General features: G+C 49.7%; 1 protein-coding gene across 8 annotated transcripts in view; it reads right to left on the bottom strand.

Moving 5' to 3' along the window:
* LOC149341823 (5'-AMP-activated protein kinase subunit gamma-1-like) overlaps window positions 1-16422 on the bottom strand; it is a 282152-nt gene that overhangs the window by 76203 nt on the left and 189527 nt on the right. For all 8 annotated transcript variants that reach the window (XM_089544044.1, XM_089544046.1, XM_089544051.1 and 5 more), the window contains one exon: window positions 3286-3410. In XM_089544044.1, coding sequence (XP_089400170.1) covers window positions 3286-3410 — 125 coding nt within the window. The remainder of the gene's footprint in view (window positions 1-3285; window positions 3411-16422) is intronic.

The raw sequence follows: 16422 nt of genomic DNA, 5'->3' as shown, positions 1-16422 counted from the left end.
CCACTCGCCGCGCTGCTCTCCGTCTTAAGGTGCCTCGATGCAGCGTTCCTTTCCTGGTTTCATTACCACAGCCTCCTGAGACCCGTCTATGGAAATTTGTCCAATATATTGTCCATTAATTATTAAGCCTAAAAAGCCTCCTACACCAAAGCATTCATCTTCATGAAACCCGGTTGCCCAACACAATGGACAAGGTGGTGACATCTGTGCATCGTTTTTGAAATTAAATTCCTCACTTTCCCGCGAAAACACTTCGACAATGGCAGCGTTCAGTGGCGCGGCGTTCTACGCCACCTGCCGAGAACTAAGTACTGTTTCTGCCATATTTGCCAATTCTCAGGGCATAAATTTGGTCTTATATTAACAAAAATAGAATAGGAAACAAGCAGATATCAGAAATTTCACTCTATACGCTTTCACTTTTCTCTGCTTTTAATTGTTCGCGTGTCCAATACGTTGGACACTGGGACTCAACCCGGTTATTTTGACCATGCTTTTGAGATGGTTTTGGTCATAGCAGTAAACGAATACTGCTGGTATTTAACGGCCCGGCACGAAATCATGTCTTTTTTTTTTTCTATTTGGCAGGCCTCGCGTTTCTGGTGAGACTGCCGAAACAGTTTTGAAAAGAATTGCACAAGACAACAAGTCGGACAATGGCCTATCGGATAGTGACGACGACACTACCGTTGATCCAAACTTCAGTGTAACACATGAGGATAAATGCACGGACGAAATCAGCGATGACGACGGTCCCTCAATGGTGAACTCCAAATTTATGTGGGCCACCCCCGAAATTTGGCCCAACGGGCCTTCAAAATTTCACTTCGTCCGAATTTCACCAAAATAGGTGTCCAACTTAATTTGAGTATGGCGAACTCAATGGTGACCTCAAAATTTAGGTTGGCCACCGCCGAAATTTGGCCCACTGAACCCCTGAAATTTTACTTCGGCCGAATTTGACAAAAATTGCTGTCCAACCTAACTGAGTAGGGCCAACTCAATGGTGACTTCCAAATTTAGGTGGGCAACCCCCAAATTTTGACTTCGACCGAATATGGTAAAAATTGCTGTCCAAGCTAGATTGATTACGGCCAACTCAATGGTGACCTCCGTATTTAGTCGCGCAAGTTTCACAGCTGTATCTCAAGTAATTTGTGGCATGCCCACTGGGTGGAAAAGTACGGCTAGATTCCTGGTGTCCAATATACTGGACATTGTGCTGAGCTGAAACTATCAGTGCTGTTGAAAAAATATCTCTCATTTTTCACCTTTGTATTCCTACAAGCTTCTGAAAGCCTGAAAAAAAAATTGTGAACTCAAATGCATCGCGGGTCTCAGGAGGATAGGCGACATCTTCCGCTAACTCCTCCACCCCCTTAACTCGGCCTATGCAAACTGTCACTTGGTATAGATTGCTATATTGCCCACTGCTACCTCGTTTCTGGGCGAAATTTGTAGCAACAATCACAACTACCGTAACAAAGTGCGAACTTCGCTTTGCCGTTAAAGATGCGAAAACAACCAAAGCCTCTAATTCGCGGGCTGGATATTATTTCATTTGAAATTGGCCAAGCTGAAATGGCAAGTTTAGCGCTCGGTTTTCTGCTGCCATCAAATTATACGATACGACTGGGAGGAAAAGAACTGGCGCCCACACAATCTCGTTTTGACTTTGATTGTTTAGTAGCATCGCTCTTAGCTGGACACTTTTAAATACCGTAAACATTAGACTAAATGCGTAACTTTTTCACAATTCTCAGGGGTTGCGGCCCAGCACGAAAGCGGCATTTTTCAGTTCACTTTTCTAACTATAACTCGGGAAAACTACTTCATTGTGCGTTAGAGTGTGACCTTTCAGTTTCTTCATCGCCGTCGCCGAAGCTCGAGATCGGCTCCTCGCCACCCTCGTCTTTGGCTCCATCCACTGCATTCCAAATTACTATAACTCGAGAACATTTAACAATGTTCACGAACACCGCACGCCATGAGTTTGAAATCCACGATCAGACGAGCTTCACTGGTGCTCTCAGTCCGCCCAATCAACGGGCTTCCGTAGTCAGCCGCAACCACCCCCGAAAACAACAACAAAAACATTGGCTCTCAAGTTGGGAAGAGAGGTCCATGCACGAGCGCGGCGCTTAGTTCAGTGCTCATTTTGATAATCGAACCGGCGCTGACACAATTTAAGGGGACAACAAAAACATGTGTGGATACCTTCCTGACCACGGAAGTTGCTTTACATCACGCTTCATGACGCCGCGAACCCGTAAACGTGAATCGTGCTGTCTTGTCGGCAAATAAAGTGATGCAGTGGACTAGTCAACCTCGTTTGGCGGCAGCTTCTTTACACGGGTGCTTCTATAGGTAGCACACTAAGTATGGATAAATCAATATAATTTGATTACAACAATTCGTTACACCGACAAGTCAGAGAAGGTAATCAGATGAACTTGCTAGAAAAAAAGAAATGACCAAACCGGTATGAAATAGAGAGCGCAGGCAGCACGGAAAGAAAGAAAAATAACTACCATGAAATGAGGGACACGACGTTTTTTTACTGGCGGCCATTACCCGAAGGAAGTCGCGGCATGAGCTCGTAACACGAACGCTTCGCATAACACGATTTTTTAACGCTTGTATAACGCCCCCCCCCCCCCCCCCCCCCTTACCCCCTCCTTTTTTTCCCCCGGCTGCAAACCTGTCCCTTGTTGCACATTCTAGCAGCTCCAATGAGGACAGTGTTTTTTCGCGGACAGGCGATTAGCACATGCCGAGAGGAACGCATTCCAGTCATTCCGCTGTTCCGCACTTACGACACGCGTTTCGGCTCTCGCATAGTAGACGCTCATCCACACTCGCTGTTAGCGTAGTGGCGCCAAAAAAAAACAGGCGTACTACTAAGCTTCTAGGTAAGCAGGCACACTAACACGAAAGTGTGACGCAATCTGAAACCGTTGTTCTTTCTCTCACTGAACAGCGCGAAAAAAAAAAAAGAACAAACAACATGGCGCGTAGCGGTGTAACAAAAATGGCGGTAAACGGCCCGCGAAGTACGTTCAAACTCGCGCAACGACTTCAATGATAATGTTAATAATCAAATAATCAAATCTCCGCATGTACACGGCAACAAGCAGTGAACACCAGCGCAGCCGCAGACAGTTCTGCAAATTTCAGCGAAACAAAGCGCTGACAGGCCTTGGCCACCGGCAGGCGCTGCTGTCACCATTCAAAGAGAGCTGCGGAGTAAATCGGAGTAGAGCGGCAGAATTGAAACACACTGACCGTGGCGGCGTGGTGGTGCCTGTGGATGAGGGCCGTGTGGTGGTCGAGCGAGTCCAGTGACCGCTGCTGCTGCACAGAGCCACGGCGCCGCTCGGGCTCCACGGAGTGACGCCGGAGCAGGGACCCTGGGCAGGAGACACCGCCAGTCATTCAGTCAGTCGGTCAGACGACGACGGCAAGAACAACAACAATACTAATAAATTAGGGGACGCTTAATTCAATTACGCGTGTGATGCGATAGCATAGCGACATCTGGCACCTGAGAATGACGAACTTCCGGTCTGGCAAAGTTACTTCCGGTCTCTGTCAAGAGTCATGACCGGTTAAATGACGCACACATACACGGTTGCCACAAACAGCATCGCGGCATCCCCATATACCAACGCGCCACTAAACACTGTCTAGGCCAGACGAGCCGCTTACACTATCACATAATAATAATAATAATAATAATAATAATAATAATAATAATAATAATAATAATAATAATAATAATAATAATAATAATAATAATAATAATAATAATAATAATAATAATAATAATAATAATAACTTTGACTAACATCCAAAACTGCTCTCCCCACCAGTCGTCATATTCTGCTAAAGCAGCGAAACTGCAAGCTGGCTTCACAGTGCGCTTGCGAGCTCGCGAAGAAGAAAGCTTTACAGGAGGAGCAAAAAAAAAAAAAACGTTACATCGCAAAGCCGCACGGCGGGATGCTTATTCCTAACACAGACGCGGAACTTATAGATTCCAACGCAAACAGCGTTTTAATACCTTACACTGCATGTGATTCTCATAACACACAGAATGACAACTCAGCTCCTATTCACGCAATCATTTGATGCGTACACGACGCATAGTAAACACGAATAGCGCTCGTGAACGTCAAATCCCGCTTGCGCACATAAACGCAAGGAAAAACAGTGGCTACCTCAGTGCTCTGAGACATATAGGCAAACGGCACCTTTTAATGCCTGCCTTGCGAAACGGTTTAGGAACTTCGCTTGCTCAAAAAAAAAAAAAAAAAAACCTCATCGGCGAATTTTAACCTGCGCAGGTTCATATTACTCGCATTGTTTGCAGAATAAAGCTCCTCACTATACGAGCGAACACGAGCACTAGCGTTTTTCTGAGCCTTGCTCAGAGCGCCTGAGGCCAGAAGATTGTAGCACTTATGGGGAACTGGATACGCTTGTTCAGCGAAGAATTCAATTCAAGCCGCAGAAAAGCTCCAGTAAATATGCCTTCCGACTTGCGCTTAGAACCTGGGAAAACTTTAGCAAACAATCGTGAGCGCTTCGCGCCGCCGGGTTTGTCTTTGAAATATCTTGAAGTCAAACAACCAGGCGCCGGCACTCCGCCAAAGAGGTATTTCGGCGGGGCCCACCCGTAAGCGACCAATAAATCAATCACAGTATGCCCCCCCCCCCCCCCCCCCCCCCTTCCACACACACCATAGAGTTTCTTACTATTACCTAGAGGGAAAGCTGGCAAGCCGTCTATGGGAGTTTGCATGGAGACCCCACGTGACCACCTCAGCCACCATGGGCGCTCAAAGCATCATGGGGCGGTGAGCTACTTGTTGCGGAACTGTAACTTTTGGCCAAAAAATAATAAAAAAAATAAAGCTGTTTGATAGCTACAAACGTCCTAACATTCAATATCTTGTCTAATGATTGCAACAAACGAGCAGAAAAGAATTTAAGTGCAAAGTTTGCCCAAAATAAGAGGTGACTAGCTTTCCTATTGGCCAAGTGATGAACACTAAAAAAACTAATATTTCGTAATTAACAGGCGCACTTTTAAAAGTAAATATGTTTTCAAAAAAAATGTTGTTGTTTAGATACTTTAAGAGGTTTTTTAATGGCATTTTGGAAGAGTAAAACCTTTTATTGGCGTCGTGTGTCGTCGCGTCTTCACTACTATGGCTTTTGCACACTGCGTTCGCGCGAAAGTCGTCTGCGCACACACGAACTACGCTTTCGGAATGAAACGCCTTAGTACTGCCACTCTGTGTTCCCGAAAAACTACGACTGTGCCGCAACAAGTAGCTCACCGCCCCATGATGCTTTGAGCGTCCATGTTGGCTGAAGTGCAGCGCCGCCAGCTTTCCCTCTAGGTAGTAGTAAGAAACTCTATGACACACACACACACACACACAAAAAGCAGCCCCACGGGATCGGGCGCTGAACAGCGAAGTTGCATTAGAGCCGGTTCGTGGTGCGCAGGCTTTTAAATCGTCCTCAAAACAACCACTTTCGGAGGCGGGGAAGAAAGCAGAACTCTGCGTCGATACATCTTCGCGAAGTTGCACACACTGTACTTTACCCCCCTTACGGGCTCAAAACGAAGGAAATGAGAAGATATTATTGCGAAAGCATTTCTCACCTCATCGATGGCGTGACCACGAGATGTGTACACGAACTGTGACTGCGAGATGCTACACGAGATAACTACGATAAGAACCGCATTAAGAAACGATAACCAAGTAACTAACAGCTAATAATTAATGAAATAAAATAATAAGAGGGTCATTATTAACTAACAAAAATTGTTAGTGACAGTAATAGTGACAGTAATCACAGTGACCGTAATAATAGTTAGTGGCAGTAATAGTTAGCAGTAGGAATAGTGATAGCGACATAATCAACCAGTCGCGTGATGGGACCCAACTAGTGATGTGATAGGAACATGTCTAAACAAAAGCTGTCGACGAGTTGGTGACTCACAAAAGGAAAAAGAAACGCGTCTAGTCAAGAAGTTGCGTCACTCCCTGTTAGTTCGTTCTTGGATGCCGACACGTCCAGTACTGCAAATGCTTTAGAATTACCGCACGTAAGGAGACTTAAGCGCACCCCTTGAATTTTTTAATGCTGCTTTGGGGAGGGTTTTCTTAGGCAAACAGCGCTGAAGGTAGAGCAAGAAACCCTACACTAATGACAACGGAAGTTGCTGACCCAGCAGAGTTAAGATGGAACATACTAAAAATGCTCGCATGAGAACAGTCAAATTGCGGTCTCTTAAAGCACAAGGTACAGGTTTTAAATATGAAGCCATACTGACATAAGCATGCTGACGATGCACCGAAATCGGCTGAATTGAACTCACACTGTGTTATGCGCAAAGCTCAAGATAAGGACATCCACGAATGACAAACTGACGCCGCTCGAGCCCGCCCTGTCGCAGAGTTACAGGTCAAAGAATTTCTTAAATCAGAGATAAAACACATCGGTATCAGGCTTTCTATTTCAAACCTCCAGTCGGTATGTAGAAGCTTAAAGCTCCCGGCGTATAGCTAGGATGGAGAGTTTCAAGCATTGGAAGGTATGAGCACACACTGCTCCTCAGTAAGCACAGCGCGGCAAAAGAAAATAAATAAGTACGTAAGTGGTAGCGCAGCAGTCTATTTGATCGACGACGGCTACATCTTAACACAACCTCATTTCGAAAGAGCACGCTTGCCGCCCGTTTGACTTTAATTACGGAAATGCAGTCTATGATCGGACAGCGATTGCCGAGGCGCGGCGAAAGCCCATGGGGACGGGGATGCGAGCTCTAGGATGGAAGCGCCATCGGAGCCACTCATCGCCGCAGCGCGGGTCGATATCCCGGCGGAGGCGCCGCGTCTAATTAAGGGTCGCGCGAGCGTGCAGCAAACACCCGGCCACGCTGGGCCTCCCCTCTCTGGCGCAAAGGGAGAAAAAGCGGAGAAAAAAGAACATAGGAACACACACACGTGCGGAGACCCAACCGCCAGCTTCGCGGCCAGCCGACGGTTGTAAACACTCCAGGGACAGGCTCGATACGTCTTGCCGGATACAATGCAGGCGGGCGGGCGGCTCTTGTGAGGATTGCGCCGCACACGATCGAAGAAGGGATGCTCGGACAAATGACTGAAGGGGAGAGAGGGTGGCGCGGGATTGAGCTGACCTTGGCTAAAGGTGCATCACGTGGGTGGGTGGCCGTCGAAAACATTCGAAAGAGCGGAACAAGCTCTTGTTATGGACGAGTGCTCCTCTATTGCACCGGGACACTTTTGTCGGCCCTTCTCGGTGTTGAACACCGGATCGAGAGTGGGCGGCGTCGATCGAAGGGGGAACACGTTGGTCCGGCGAAAGATAGAGCCATCGCTCTGCTTTGCCCAAAGTAAACATGAATGAGTAAAGCTCGCTGGACGGCGCGCGAGAAATCACCGCTTGCGAAAGGCGCTAATGGAGGCGAACATCGCACACGCTGAGCGTGCGACGTGCAGCTGCCGACGAGGGGCGATGCCGACGCGGCAGAACTGCGGCCCCATTAGCTGCTCCCTCGACTAAAGACATAAAGGATAACAAAATCCGGGGCAGTACGAATCGCGAACAAGATTCTGGGCATGCCTTTCCTAACGAAATGACAAAGATGAACAAACTCGGCATTCACAACGAGGGGCGCTAATTTCCATCGCGCATGCCGCTCGTTAATGAGCTCAATCTAGGAACCCCCGCGCACTTAGAGCAGAACAAACAGTGAGAAAAAAAAAAAGTTAGAAGAGGCTGCGAAATCATAGCGAAGAGAAACACATACTGGCCCACGGTAGTGGACTTCCCGCGCTATATGAACTCATCAACGCATAATATGTGCTCGCGCGGTTCTCCCTCTATGTTTGGAAGAGAAATAAACGACACAGACTAACACGAGTGACGAAACACGACTAACATATAAGTAACGAAGCACGAACGAGAACACGAACACGTAAGCGCGTCCAACATAAGTGCCGACAGAAGCCGAAAAACAGCCTTTGTCAAAAAATATACAGCACAGAACTTGTGCTTCTCAATGGAGTAGTGTGTTTTAACGAGAGAGCGTTAGTACCCTTATGTCGGAAAACATTGTCCGGCGTCGGCGGCGTCGTCGTTGGCGATGGCTGCAAGTACAGCAACCGGCCGCTCGGGCAACCTAGGTGAGCCACCTAGGTCCCGTGCCCTTGTGGCGTCATCACAACCTGTCCATCGGATTGCCAGCAAACTGACCACCGCGGCAGGTGGCAGGTAAATTAATGACTGGTCGCGAGAGGTTGTTCGGGAAGAGCAACCTGGGTCGCACAAGCCCCACCGGTGGCAGCACCTGCCATCGCAGGTGCATCGCTTGCCCCGCTGCGCCAGGAGTGGTATGAGGGCTCCCAGTGATCTATGAATGTGAAGTCGAGAATTACAACTTTCGTATATACGGGCATTAACGCAATAGCCTTATGTGTCGCCTCCCCCCGGCTCCCCCCCCCCCCCCCCCCCCCCCAGGCTTCCCCCGGCTCCACCACGGCTTCCCCCAGTCAAAAGACACCTACTGAGTCCCAGACTGCACAAGGAAATTCGGGTGAACTTCGCAGAAGGCAAAAGGCTTGGGATCACACGATATTGGCTTCTAGTCTCGACATACGCCGCCTTTTTGGATGCTCGCGACCCTGTAAAGATTTTTTCTGCAACGCCACTCTTATAGCGCCTGTATCACCCCTCAAGAAAAATAGATGGGGATGATGGTGATGGTGCTTATAAAAGCTTTTTTTTTCGCTCCTCCAGTGGACGCCAGAGCCTGGATTTTTTTTTTTTTTTTCATTGCCAGCGCACCAAGTCACTCCAGATTCAAGGGAACTACCGTTCTCAGCTTTCCAGGGCTAAGGAGCGGCGCTACGAGAACCCCGATAAGTGATAAGTATTTTGGACCAGATAAGTATTTTGGACAAGTGATGCAGGTAAGCTTAGCCTATAATGCTTGTTAGCTTATTATTAGCTTATTGTGCTTATTATATGCTTATTAGCATATCCGTGGCGAAAGGTACTGTGCGTTTATCTCCTACGTACAGCCGCTTTTGCATTTTTTTGTCCCCGACAGTGTGTTCGTAAAAGTTAAGAGTGAGGACTTCGAAAACGCGTGTTCCCAAACGCAGACAAGACATAAAAAGTGGCACGTTCTAACAAAGAATAGGAAACTTCCACAATCATAGCAAACACGAACGCGACATGCGAGTGGGAAATCATCTACTCGACGACAAAAGTTAACCTCGGTGTTTCTTTTCCGACTGGCAGCGACATAAATAAAAAGAAAGATTTAAAAAGAAAATACAGGTGAAAGAAAGTACTTTTGTAATCTTGGCGAAGTGGCTGCCCCAGGATGACGAAATGCGACCGGCGAAGCGAAGGGAGGGAGCGGGGCACACACGGTTCACTTAGCCGGCTAGTTCAGCGAGGCGCTCAAGAGACGAGACGACGACGGCGGAATGGCGAAAATCGCGCAGGCGAACGAGATCGGCACGCCAAGTGGCCCTCTCGCGTGTCTGCGCCGCATTACGTCGCTTCTCCGGCGCTTGGGAAACGTTCGCCGGCTCCGGTGTGTATCGCTTTGTGTAAATAGAGGGTTGCTAAAAGAAGCCAGATCGGAGGGGGGGTACCTACGCGAGGTCTCTGCCCGTCCGTCGTTCAAGCAGCTGCGATGTTGCATACGGCGGTTGACACCAGCAACCGTGCGCCCTTCGCTGCCCACCGTGGCAGTTCATTGTTGGTCGTGCCAGTTCGGTTGCTGAACATGAGGTCGCGGGATCGAATACCAGAGGCGGCTGCATTTCGATAGAGGCAGAATTCAAAAACCCCGTGCGTGCGATGTCGGTGGACGTTAAATAGCCCCTGGTGCTATTTATAGCCGGTAACAAGACTATGTTCATTCAGACTAGTTGGTTGGAGGCCAAAAGTGACGCCTGCTGCGCTATTCTGATGAATCAATGCGACGTAAGCAAACTGTCCCTGCGTACTACGGCGAATGCATCTGTGTCAGACTTGCGTAGAGCGCCTGGGAGGCCAGCTTCCCTACTTCGTGCGCACCTCGACCTCCCTAATGAACACCATTACCTGTATGAAATGAAACAACTCGGTAGCATTGTTTATTTCACCTGTAAAAAAAATATCGAGCGGTTTATTTAAAAGTAATTGTTTCCATTGTACCAGCTGCTAGGAGCCGATGCTAATGATGTCAATATATTTGAGCGCGTTTGTTGAAGATTTGTAACAAAGCCGTTTGGCTGACTGATTGATTGAACTTCAAAAAGAGCCACTTCCCGCAAGTGCTACTGGGTCCAGCGTTCCCTTTACAAACAGACACCAGAGACTTAGAAACCGTGTGTGAGCGAGCACGTTTCTTGGAAACGCTGCTTAAGTTTGCTTTCTGTCGCCTCCTGCGTCAGTCGCCGCCACTCTTAATCAGAATATAAAGTGTAACCGCCTTTTCATTTCTGTAGTAGATGGAACTCACTTTTTCCCAGTTACGCAACCGCACATACTCCAAAGTCGGCCATTTTTTTTTCCATCGCCACCAACATTTATCTTTAAACGGTAGCTAAACATGAAGGACAGTGAGGGGCTCAGGATGACATCGGCTGTAGAGAAGACCAGAACCGAGACTGGAGCTCTTCAGCAGTCATCCCGACGCACAACGGCACTGTGAAATGTTAAGCCCGACTAGCATAGCGCGAAACATGGCAATGATTTTCTGGAGTTCTGTTTCTTCAGATGGTTGCGATAAATACATCGCTACAACTTCGTACATCTCGGCCTCAAAGTCAGCACTGTTTTCACACCTTGTGCGCAAGCTGAATGGGGCCGTTAGGAGCAAATCGTGCGTGTTTCCTTCAAGCGCGTGAAAGACTACGTGAGCAGCAAACGTGGACACAATTGCTATGCGTTCCAAGGGAGACGGCAGTCGCATACGAGCGAAGAAGCCATCCAGATGAGACAAGGCTGGCAAGGAGCACTGGACAAACAGCTGCGTCGACTGCTGTCGCGTTCGCCTCCCTTCCTCACGGCCGCACGTGCCACGAAAGCCACATAGCGCGTCGTCCTCGGGGCCGCGTTGCCAGGAGCAGAGGGTTCCAGAGCCGAGATTCCGCCCCCGAGCGCGGCTACACGTCGGTGCACAAGACGCTTCTATTGCCGGCTGCTTCTCAGCGTTGCCACGAAGTCGGGAGTGGGAGAGGGAAAAAGGAGCAGCGGACTACCCCTTGGCCCAGGGGCAGTCAGATGGGTGACAGGGGAGAAGGGCGCTGCTCCGTGAAAGAAAAAAAAAAAACGTGACGCACGACAGTGGGTCGACGCGATTACGCGCCAGAGTCCCCAGCTGGCAAGCCTCGTCGGCTAAGATTAGCGTCGCGCTCCCGCCGCACGGCCACTGGGGCCGCATATGGCGGCGGCGCCCAGGACTCGCCAGGCACCGCCGCGTGCAAAGGCACAGACAGCCTGACGAAACGAGGCTGCTGAGCCAACGCATGGAGGCATGCGGCACGCCTGGAGAGCACCGCAAGCCGACGTATACTAACGTGACGTCGACTCCACGTCGCCCAACACGCTTGCCACTCCAGCTCCTTGCAACTGTAGCGATTCTACGCTAGTCCTGCTGGAACGCTTGGCTCTCAAGATAAGCCACCGAATTTATGAAGAAAAAACAAACAAACCGAAAACAGCTCAGCGCGCTGGCGTGCCGAAGTCCAATTCACCGCAACAGAAGTCTGAACAAGCGCTCGTTTCCCTCTGTCCCCCCGTACTCGTCTCGAGTGCGTCGACGAATCGCAGAAAGGGGACGCTTTGAAATTTAAGCTTCACATGTGGAAACTTAAGTTCCGCCGCAGCTGGCCAAAAGTCGCGCGTATTAACGTGGCGTCACAGAAACGTAGTTCTCCGCGTATTAACGTGGCGTCACAGAAACGTAGTTCTCTAGCGCGTAATAGGGCAAGAAACTGCCCCACGAGCTAAAATTTTAAGCAGACAAAGTGCAGCACAAATCATTTTAGGTGCGATTTCCCTAACCACAAAAATAAAAAGGCATGACCTAAGGAAACTCCCCGAAAACTGTCATGCTATCTGGGGCGGTTACAAATGCAATTTAGCTAGTGGTCCACAAAATTCCGCAAAAGGTGTTAACTACAATTCGTTTTTGTTTCTTGAGTAGCCACACCTATGTTGTACTGACTGTTCGGCATAAGCGGTTCACACGAAAGTCCGACTCAAAAAAAAAGAAAAAATTAGAAGGCAGCAAACTGTATTCATGTTGCGGTGTGGATCTATGGCAGACATTGTGGCTCCTATTTGGTTTTCTTTTTGCGTTTTGCTCCTACAGACACCAGACCCTGCTCCGTCTTCACTTCTGCAGCAATCAAGCGTCCGCAAGCGCCTCCAACTCAGCCGACAAAAAAGGCGGTGAAAAAATGAAGGCCCTTGCGCCGAGACACACAAAGAATGAGCCATAAAGAAGACAGAAAGGGAAACACAAGTAGACGAGAGACAAAAAAAAAAAATGAAAAGAACAGCCCTGGCAGCCCAAACCTTGATTACGAAACAAACCGGGGAAGACGAAGCACGCGTTCTCAAGGGGCCCAACTGGAATCTCGCAGCCAGCCGCGCTCCACTCGTTGCGATACTCCTCTGCTAGCTGCATCGCATTGAGAGGCGGTGTGATACAGAAATAAGCACCTCGGGTCCCCTGCCGTGCGATCGCGGGGGCGGCCGAAACAACCACACAGAGAAAGAGAGATTTTGAGAGAGAGAGAGAGATAAAGAAGCGAGAGAGGTGGAGACAGAGGGGCCCGGAAAGACACGGGCGCGGACGACAAAGGCGGCAGAGCGGCGCGCACGCGATTTGTCTCCCGTGGAGCGCTAATGCAGCCCCGTCCCGACGGCCCGTCTCGCCTGGAGGACAGAAAGGGGGAAGGGAAGTGTTCTCACACCCACGGAGAAGACGGACGACGAGGATACAGGGCACCAATCAAAACCGCAGGCGTTACGGGGAGCCCCTAGCGACAAGCGTACTGCATGGGACGGAGACCTGGAAGGGAAGTGTGACTTGCTAATGAAAGGCTTCGACCCAGTGTCTTGCCCGAGAATCATTAACGCCTGGCTGTCACGCACAGGCGTGCGCCTCGAGGCACTCCTCTGTCAACCCGGTATCTGCCGAACAGAGCACGGCGACTGCCGAAGAAAGAAAAAAAACAGAGAAATGATAAAGACGCAAATCACGAGTTTACGTTCGCGGTGTGGAGCAGAACGTCGGCGGCGATGAAGTCGCTTGCGTCCGTTGTCTGTACGCCCCAGCGGCCATCTTGTGCACCGACTTGCATACAATGTTACGTCAGCAATCAGCGCGGTAAGCATATTTTTTTTAACGCGCAACTTCTACATTCCTTCCAAGGAACACAAAACGGCGCTCATGTTGGTGTAGAAGTACCTGAAAACACATTTCACTAAGCTTGCAGTCTGAGTGAAATCTGAGAAGAATCGCGTGGGGGGCGGGCGTCTGTACAAACATTTCTCCCAAGTTCGATAACATTTTCGCCCATCAGCGGTGAAAAATCACCCCTCTACTCATTTCAACGCGTTTCTCGCCCTTTTTAGTGAAACAGGCTGGGTGATGCTGATGCTACGTGTTGGTCCAGCTGACAAAGCCACTACAGTGAAGCACGCTCAGCCTGGCGGCAACGTTTTTTGGGAGTGAGGCAATGCTTTCGAAAAAATAAAAATTGAAACTTTGTCCACTCATCTCGCCACACAAAGCCCCCATGCCTTTTCGCGCCTGTAAATAGATTTCTCCCCCCCCCCCCCCCCCCCCGCCCCCCACACACACACAAAGTAGCCCACAAATGAACTGAAACAAGACTGCATACTGGGCCACACCATTCTTCGCTTAAGCAACATACCGCGAGATAGCAGTCACTATGCCCTCCCGTTCTCGTTTCCCGCTGGTTTAACTTCCTTCCATCCCGAAAACTACTCCCCGCGTGAACGCAGAACATGCATTAACCATTCCGTCGTGGAACCGCAGGGGAGGAAAGGCGGCTCCTACAATTTGCTACGAAATATTTCAGTGTTTGCCCGCACGACCGGACTCCCGGAGAGGAAATGGTGCGATAAGCCGACGACCCTCAGCTCTTTCTCGGCGATGGCGCACGCTCCACGAAGCTCACGCCGCAATTCCGCATTACTAGAGAGACGCTCCACTTCACTGCGCAAGATTCCTTGAACAGAAGCAGCGCATGAAACGTCGCAGTTCAGCCAGGAACGTCGCAAAAAAGAAAAGATTAGGCGCGAGGCAACGGACGGGGGGATTACGTCACTCTATTAGAGCAGTCCTCGAAGACAATGTTTGCTACAAGGTCGCTGAACTTTACAATCCGCCCGTGGTCAGGGGACCGTAAACACGCTCGCGGCCAGACTTCTGGCCGAGTGAAATGTAGAAGGCTCAGGGTGAGAGGATAAAACGAAGAAAAAAAGAAGCAAAAGGAATGGGCAGCGGAAGTGACAGCAAGGAAGACTGAATCAGTAATACAGGCCTGTCTTTCTGCTTTCCATTTTTTTCTCTTCGCGTCTGGCTACGCGCTCGCTCCCTATTATACGCTTTCCTCTCCACCACGGCACTCCTGCTGTCGCGCTAGGCAGCAGCTGCGTCGATTCAACCGCGTCACCCTTTCCCAGAACGCGCGTCCCCGCTGCAAACGACAGGAGACAAATCAAGCGAACCAGTCTACCGTGGAGGAGACACGAGCTCATCGTCGAGCCGCGCGTGTCGCCGGACCCGAAAAGAGCAGCCCACGCACCACCTCCTGGATACACCGCTCGAAAGCGGACCGACCGGAGAGAGGGGGCCCCCGTGGACAGGCGTGATCGACGTCGTCCATCAGGCTCGGCAGCAGCGCGCGCCGCGTCGCGAAGAGATGGAGGGCCGTGACGGTGCCCTTCTCCCGCGCCCTTTGCGGGGAGTCCCCACCCCGTACGCTGCCGCCGCCGCGCTGCGTGTACCGCTACGCGCTCTGTCGCGGCAGCCCGCGAAGAGCGCACTGTGCATGCTCTCCCGCGCGCGGCTACCGTGGTGCATAGACGCCATTGAATGATCGAGCGACGAACGCCTACTACCCTGGACTTATTAACCCTCACCCGAAAACAAAAGTAAATAAAATAAATAAACACAAGGTAGTGAAGGCAGCCGCGCTAAATTTAGTGGCTTTGAAACATCGTAATGAGACATCGTAACAGAACACCCGAAGGAGCAGATACCTTAATGTTCAGTGGTCGTGTTCCCTGCTCGCCCAGGAATAAGTGTTTCCGAGTATACGTGGAACCACCCCGTTATTTACATTCTGACAATGATCCCGAAGTGATCATACGACCGCACTGTTGCCGCAAGCATTTATTTTAACACCCATTCTTCATTCCTACGGACCACTTACGAATAGCAGCTGTCCTCGCAAGACTTGCTTTGCCGTAAAACTGCGGAGATTTCTTTTTTTAAGTTTTGCGCTCTCTTTTTCGCTGTACTGCCCCTATCACGGCCTACTTGAGAAGCGAAATATATAAAAAAAAAGAACCGAGAATAAAGCAACGCCTTCAACTTGCACACATTGTAATAGGAGGTCGACTCCTGTCGGGGGCACAAATCGTACGCTATTCAATAGACGGGCACTCGGACACGTCAACGACACCCGCTGACAGTCCAGGAAGACTTCAATGAAGTCAGTGTCATGGGAGCCGAAAGAAGTGGATCGCCCAGCCTTTTGAGAACGCCCGACAGCCATTCTTTGCGCAAAAAACATCAGAGGCGTGCTGGGCGAGACGGAACCCTTGCCGGTCCAGCGATTTCAAGTGGAATCGCCGAATTCAAAGGCAGGCAGACATGACATGATGAAAAACGTCCTACTGCTCTTTATGGCGAATCGAGCATTTAACTGTTCACCTACGTATATTAGCAACGTTGCGCCTTACAACCAAATGCTGCTGAAAAGGAAGGGATCATGGGAAGTGTTCACGCTCAGCTGTCGATATCGAGGGACACCGCTGCGTCCCTTTGGCCATGCGCAAGAAAAGAAACGGCGTTTTATTTTCTCTGATCATGCGCAGGAGGAGCAGTCGGCCTCACTTTGTTCCTTGGAAATAAATACTTTATTCAAAATTATTCGCGACGGCCGGAAGTGCTCGCAAATAACAATGATTCCAGATGGAATCATCGGGGCGGAGACCCTAAATGAGAATGAGCTCCATGGCCCTGTTTGAGTTCCTGAGATTGCGTGTGTGATCAAAATATCGCATTTTCTGTATTTTCTCGTTCTATGTGTAAGAAAAACGTACTGCCCT

The sequence above is a fragment of the Amblyomma mixtum genome, chromosome 5 (assembly GCF_055824585.1).
Source record: "Amblyomma mixtum isolate Tamu chromosome 5, ASM5582458v1, whole genome shotgun sequence".
Taxonomy (NCBI): Eukaryota; Metazoa; Arthropoda; class Arachnida; order Ixodida; family Ixodidae; genus Amblyomma; species Amblyomma mixtum.
This window is presented reverse-complemented; position numbering and strand designations above follow the sequence as displayed.